General features: G+C 50.9%; 1 protein-coding gene across 7 annotated transcripts in view; it reads left to right on the forward strand.

The window, feature by feature from the left end:
- Positions 1 to 3,595, forward strand: part of HNF4A (hepatocyte nuclear factor 4 alpha) — a 62,174-nt gene extending 58,579 nt beyond the window's left edge. For all 7 annotated transcript variants that reach the window (XM_070589292.1, XM_008515696.2, XM_070589293.1 and 4 more), the window contains exon 10: positions 371 to 3,595. In XM_070589292.1, the coding sequence (XP_070445393.1) occupies positions 371 to 513 (143 nt within the window). In that variant the 3' untranslated portion in view covers positions 514 to 3,595. The remainder of the gene's footprint in view (positions 1 to 370) is intronic.
- The last annotated feature ends 3,136 nt before the right edge of the window (positions 3,596 to 6,731 follow it).

Here is a 6,731-nt window from a genome sequence, read left to right on the forward strand (position 1 = left end):
AGGGTATTCCTGACACATGTCCCGTTATCACTGGGGAGAGTCAGACTTGGACTCTGGTTTGGGAGAAGCCGCCCAATCTCCACGTCAAATTGTGGAGGAGGGGTAGTTGATAGGACCTGAGCACAAGGCTCTAACCACAGAACCTGGCCCAGCCGCAGCCTTCCAGACCTCACGGAACTTAGACTTTAGGATTGAGGACTCAGAAGGTTTGAGCTGTAAGAGACCTTAGACATCATCTAGTTTAATTCTCTCATTTTATAGAAGAGGAAACTAAGTCTCAGAGAGGGGAAGAACTTCCCCAGGGCTCTTTGTTTACTCCCCAAAGGGCTGGAATTCTGAGCAACTCCTGTGTGTCTCTCTGTCCCTCCAGCCACCCCTGAGACTCCACAGCCCTCACCGCCAGGTGGCTCAGGGTCTGAGCCCTACAAGCTCCTGCCAGGAGCCATCACCACAATTGTGAAGCCCCCCTCCGCCATTCCCCAGCCGACCATCACCAAGCAGGAAGTCATCTAGCAAGCTGCTGGGGGTCGGGGATTCTGCTGGCCCCCCAGCCCCCTCAGAGAGCCCCGGTGGTCACTTGTCCCAATGAAGGAAGCTGTGACAACAGGGCAGTCCCAGAGCAGGAACGGAAATAGCAAAGAACCCAAGAACTTGGGCTGCGGGTCGCATCCCATTGCCGCCCTGCATCCCCTGCTCTGGATGACGGGGCTTTGACTTGGAGAGACCCCCGGTGGAAAAATCCTCTGCTGCCTTGGACAACCTTTCTCTTGCCGAAGCCACTGCCTTCCCCTTCCTCCATATCTACCCCCAACTTCTTCACCCCCAAAGGACAGCTGCCTGGAGACGACGTGGGACCTTGCTTAAACATAGCTCCCTTCCCCTCAGATCAGTACTTCTTCTCTCCTAGTGCTGTCACAGTGTCCAGATGCAGAGCCCTTTAAGGCTGGGTCAGATCTTGGCACCTCACCCCTCCCTGTTCTGCTGCCCCGACCTCCGGTGCTCCTCTCCTCCCACCCCTGTCACCTTGCTCAGCCGTCCTAGTTTCTCCACAGCCGCCTCCCAGAGGCTAAGGAAGACTTGGAAACGATTCCCCCAGTCATCCTAGGGACATTTTTGAAGTACTGACTGTTGAGAAGGAAGACACACAGCTCTTCCCTTCTTCGGGGACTGGGGTGGAACCCTTCAGGGACCCTTGGTGGGACCTTAGGTTGGAGTTCACGCAGCTGCAGGGCTTCAACAATGCAAGAACAATCCAAGGTGGACAGCAGGGGCTTGGAGGGAGCTGCCATGGTCAGAGAAAGCATCCGGAAAGGGGCAGACTATGCGCCAGGCCTTTAGGGATGGGTTGGATTCCAACTGGTGGAGCAGGTGAGACAGGACATGCCAAGGAGGGCAAACAGCCTGGGCAAGGTGTAGAGGTCAGAATAAGGGTGTAGGAGCGAGGTGATGAAAGACAGGGTTTTCTGGAGCAGAGTGGGCACGCTGGGCAGCATGGGAGCCTTGAATGCCAAGCTGAGGCATTGAGATTTGGGCTCCAAGGCTGTGAGAAGCGGAGGAGGGATTTGCAGTGAGCCAAGCCTCAGAAGCTGAAGCCAGCATTGCGACAGAGGTTGGAAGGTTGGGGGAGAGCAGGGAGATCAGATGGGGGCCAGTGATGCAATCCAGGTGAGAGTGATGAGGCTTAGACATGGAGAAGATGGGTGGAAGAATCCTCAGGTCGGAGTGACATCAAGGAAGAATTATCCCCCGGGGCCTGTCTCAAGCTCTTCCTTATTCCCGGCACTGTCTTAAGGCACTTGACATGCGTCATCTCCTTTCATCCTCCCTATTACCCTGGGGTTGTTACAGAAGATGAAATTGAGACCTAAGAGGTTAAGTGATTTTTCTGGAGGTCACACAGGTAGTAAGTGACCAAGTCAGGACTTGATCCCAGGTCTGCCTGGATCAGAACAAGAGCTCTTAACCACGGTGGCTGAACATCTTCTCTGAAAGGACCCCTCTGTCCTCACTGCGATCAAGCTGAGGGACTTCTAGCCCCCTTCACCAACCTCAGAAGCCAAAGCCTCATTCTTCTCAGGAGCCCTGCCCACACCTAGGACAAAGATTGGCCTGGGGATGCGCTGAAGTCCAGTTAGGGTCCAGAATCCTGTGTGCTGATAAACAAGGAGAATTCCTAGTCCTTGGACCCCCTTTCTCTCTTTACTCCCCAAGTCTGTGGGAAGGGGCATCAGGGGTCTGGTTCATGGGAGACACACCAGTGTGGCCTGGCATTCTGGGGTGGGACAGTTTGGGGGGGAGGGCAGGAGAGAGGTAAGAAGGCCTAAGTTTGAGACCTGCTCTGGGGAGAACACTCAAAGTACATTCTGGAACCATTAAACCCCAGGATGGAACAGCCAGCATCTCATCCAAGCAGAATCTTGGTGGCTTTGGGGAAATTCTGGAAAATGCCACTTGCCAGTGTGAATTAAAGGGATGTGTCCTGAGACTAGAGCTGTGCTACATAGGAGGGTGAACAGTTAGACCGGTTACCCCTCCTATGCAGGGCTGACCCTGCTGAGTGGATGGGGGCAGCACCCCAGTGCCCCCAGATTCCATCATTGGTGAGTGTTCTTTTTCACCAAAGAGGCATGAAGGGTATTTGGGCAGTATGGCTAAGAGAAATCTCTAAATCTCCAGTGCTGTCAGGATGGGCCTTCCCACCGCACCAAGCCAAGTCCAGTCCCAGGAGAGACTGTCCCCTGTTCAGAGCTCTCAAGCCTTCCTCAGCCACACCTCATTCCAGTTCCCCAGAAATCCCAGCCTGGGGGCTCAAACTGGTCTGGAGCAAGGTAGGCAAGCTGGAATTGGTCCTCATGGTCCTTCCCAATCTTTGCTACTCCGTGCCCCAGTGTCGTTCAGGCCTCTGTCATGGGAGCAGTGTTGAGATAAGAATTTCCCATGGGGTGGAGTAGGGTAACAGTGTCTTTAACAATAGCAATCTTCTGGGTCAGGGGGTCAGTCCTCTGCCCAAATCAACCCTTCATGGAGGACATCCATTCCACTTTAATCATTTTGTTGCAATGCAGGAAACAAAATGAAGAGAAGTTGACTTTTCTGATTCTAAACTGAGAACACCACATTGGAAAATCTTGTTTTGTTTTGTTTTGCTACCTGAGTTGAGATCCTAAAACATAAAATCTGATGGACTTGAAAAGCACAAGCCCTAAAATTCCTCCACTGAGACAACCCCCTCTCTAGGCGGCTCTCAGAAGCTTCCAGAATCTACGTGGCTTTTCTGGGAGTGGACGGAGGAGAAGGAGGGTTGGAAATGGATGCTCCTAGATTTCTTGTGATGACCAACCCAATTACTTCTGCCAAATTGCTCTGTGATTTGCCCTGATTGGGATGAATTGTGAAATTCACGTCAAGCAATTCTGGAAGTGGTCTGCATCCCGTCAGCCTCTACCTGTAGGTGTGAATGTCATTAGGTCCCCTGCTGACCCCTGAGCTCCCGTCACTGCTGCCCAATGGGGCAAAGAAGCAAAAAACATTTCTTACTCTTATGTGTTTTAACAAAAGTTTATAAAGCAAAATAAATGGCGCCTATGTTTTCTAAGTCCTTGGATGAGTGTCTTTTCTTCCTTTCGAGTAATAGAAATAAGAATGAGAATAGTCAGCTGGGCCTTTACAGTGTGCAAAATGCTTTCGTATCCGTTATTGTGTGTTAGTCTTCACATCAAGAGGTAAGCAGCTTAGACATTATTATTACCCCCACACACACACTTTCTAGATGAAACTGAGGCTCAGAGGAGGTGGTTTTTCCTTGAGAGGCTGAGGTGAGAATCTAACTGTGATCTCCTGATTCTAAATACTCAGTATGGGGCCAGCCCAGTGGCAAAGCAGTTAAGTTCGCACGTTCTGCTTCCGCGGCCTGGGGTTCGCCAGTTCAGATGCCGGGTGTGGACCTCTGCACTGCTTGTCAGGCCATGCTGTGTCAGGCGTCCCACATATAAAGTAGAGGAAGATGGGCATGGATGTTAGCTCAAGGCCAGTCTTCCTCAGCAAAAAGAGGAGGATTTGTGGCAGATGTTAGCTCAGGGCTAATCTTCCTCAAAAAAATAAAATAAATAAATACTCAGTACGTAGTGAGAGTGAAAGTCAATCCTCCCTCTTGAAGGCAGGAGGATAAGAGGCGGTGGTGGGAAGATCTGGAAAACTGGCAAGAGGGTCTAAAGGTCTGTCATCTACCATCAGGGTCCAAGAGCCCTGTTCTAGGTCCCTTCCAGGGACCTGGGTCAACCTGCCAGCAAGGGGGGATAAGTAGGCATAGGGAAATTTCATAAAAGCAAGTGTTGTTTAAAGAAAGAATAAAAGCAAGGGATGCATTTGGGAATTTCCAGCCTGGTCTGCAGCTACCTTGGTCCTTTCCCCTGATAAACTAGGTGGGTGGCCTCGTGCCTTGGCTGCCACAGACCACAGCCTCACGTTCACTCAGGGGTGTGCTGGAGCTGGTCTGTGAGAGCCGATTGTTACCCTCCCTTCCCAACTCTCTGTTGGACAGTGTCACATTGATAGTGGCAGCGGGAGCATTTACACCACAAGAACTGGCAAACGCTGCAAATCAAGGCTTTTTCCCTGGAGAGCCAGTTGTTAAGCATTCACCAGCACACCACAGCACTCAGCGATGGGTGGTTCGGGGCAGACTGACGGCTGGACTGTGGGACGCCTAGGTGTGGTGACAGTCAAGGATGGGGGTGGAGCAGGGTGACCTCTTTAGCTTCCCAAAGGGAAGAGACAACAGTTCTGGTCTGGGAGTCACAGATCTTGGTGATCAATGTAACCTTGGTCAGATCACTCCATCGCTCCGAGCACCATCTGTAAAACGGGAATGATACCTCCCTGCAGGGGCTTTGTCAGGATTCAACTGAATGAGCTAATAGTAACCGTAAGAGCTGCCGTGTATGCAAGGTGTCCCCAGTGCCCACCTCTGGGGGCTTGGAGTACGAACTCTTCAGCCAGGCCCTTTCTAGGGAGAGGAAACCATTAAGTTCTCCAGCCTAAGAGCACCCATTAGCTGCCTGCCTGGTCCCTGAGGCCACTCCCACCTTCCCCTGTCCCTTTCCTCCACTCACAAGCACCAGGAAATGTTTCCATAACGTTGCAACAGAAGCCTGTCCATGCCGCTGGCAGCACGGACATGGCGGGCGGGGGCCAGAGCAGGCTATTGCAGTCCTAGAGTGTGCTTAATAAATCCATATCAAAACCATAAACCCTGGGCTGCCATAAATTCCTCTGCCCTTGGCTCCTCCACCTCATCAGCCCTTTGCCCCAGTTAATCTCAAATCTCAGCGTGGGCGGCCAGAGCTTCAAGTTTGATTTCCATTTCAGTTGCAAAACAACATCAGTTTGGGTGACAAACAGCAAATCCCATTATCCCCATTTTAGAGGTGATGAAACCGAGGTTCAGAGAGGTGAAGGAACTTGTCCAAGGCACACAGCTCATGAGCAGTTGAACCAGGACTTGAACCCACACTTCTTCTACTAACCCATGTGGCCTCATTGAGCGTTGGGAGTTCAGTCCCCCTACAAAGGTTGCTTCCCCAGCAGTGATACTGGAAGCTTCTTACCGCATTATCCCAAATGGAGCCCCATTGCTCAAAGAACGGGAATGAGAACTGGAAGGGACTCTGGGTGACAGGCTGCTTGAGGATCCAAAGGAAGTTCCATCAGTGTGAAGGACCTGTCATCCCAAATTGGTGGGATTGCCCTACTTCCTCTTTTGTAGGATCCAGATCGCCTTTGATCTACATTTCTCCAATTGATGCGTCATTTGTAAATTCTAAGACGTGATCTAAGAGACCTGAATCAGAGGATCCCAGGCAGCTGTTTGATGATGGTGGAGCTAAAACCCAAATCCTGTTGCCAAGGACAACATTTATGGACCTCTTCCTCTTTACCAAACATGGCTGGACCTAATTTAATCCCCACAACAACCCCCTGAATCACGTATTCTTGTTGTTCTGTTTTACAAATGAGGAAGGGACTTGCCAAAGATCCATAGCTGGTGTGACAGCCAAGATTCAAACGCCTATGTCTGACTCCAGGGGCCACCATGGTGGAATCGAGGAGGACACTGAGGACTCAGCCACTGCGTGGTGGGCACAGAAGTAGTGTGAGCCATGGAAAGTTACTCGTTTGACAAATGTCCATGGGCAAAGCCCTGAGCCAAGCATCCTGGGGGTGATAAAGACCCAGTCCCACAGTGCCTCCCTCTTGGAGCTTATAATTTTTAATTGTAGAGGGAAAAATAACAAGCAGTTGAACATTAAGAGCCAAAGGAATGAGAGTGACAGCTGGTGAGATGGTAGAGTGAGGGAGGAAGAGAGCCTTCGGTCTGGGAAAGGCAGTGGTGTGCACTCACCTCAGAAGGATTCAGAGAACAGCAAAGAAGAGACAGAAGTGCATTCGAGGCTGAGGAGAGAGAAGGAGCACAAGTTGGCAGGCAGCAGGAGGCACAGCCCGTGGATGGGAGGGAGGACGGACACCAGTTTCCCAGCCTGCAGTCATGCACACGCCACCTTGATCCTCTCCATACCCAAGGACCACTGTATCTTCCCTCACTGAATATTTTTCTTTAAATCAATTTGTAATCATTCTCTTTACACGGACCACTAACATAAATGAGAAACCAGTACCATTTGTTGTAAATATGAGGCAATTGCAAAATTAAAGTGAAAAGAAAGCAATGTTCT

The sequence above is a fragment of the Equus przewalskii genome, chromosome 21, assembly GCF_037783145.1.
Source record: "Equus przewalskii isolate Varuska chromosome 21, EquPr2, whole genome shotgun sequence".
Lineage (NCBI taxonomy): Eukaryota > Metazoa > Chordata > Mammalia > Perissodactyla > Equidae > Equus > Equus przewalskii.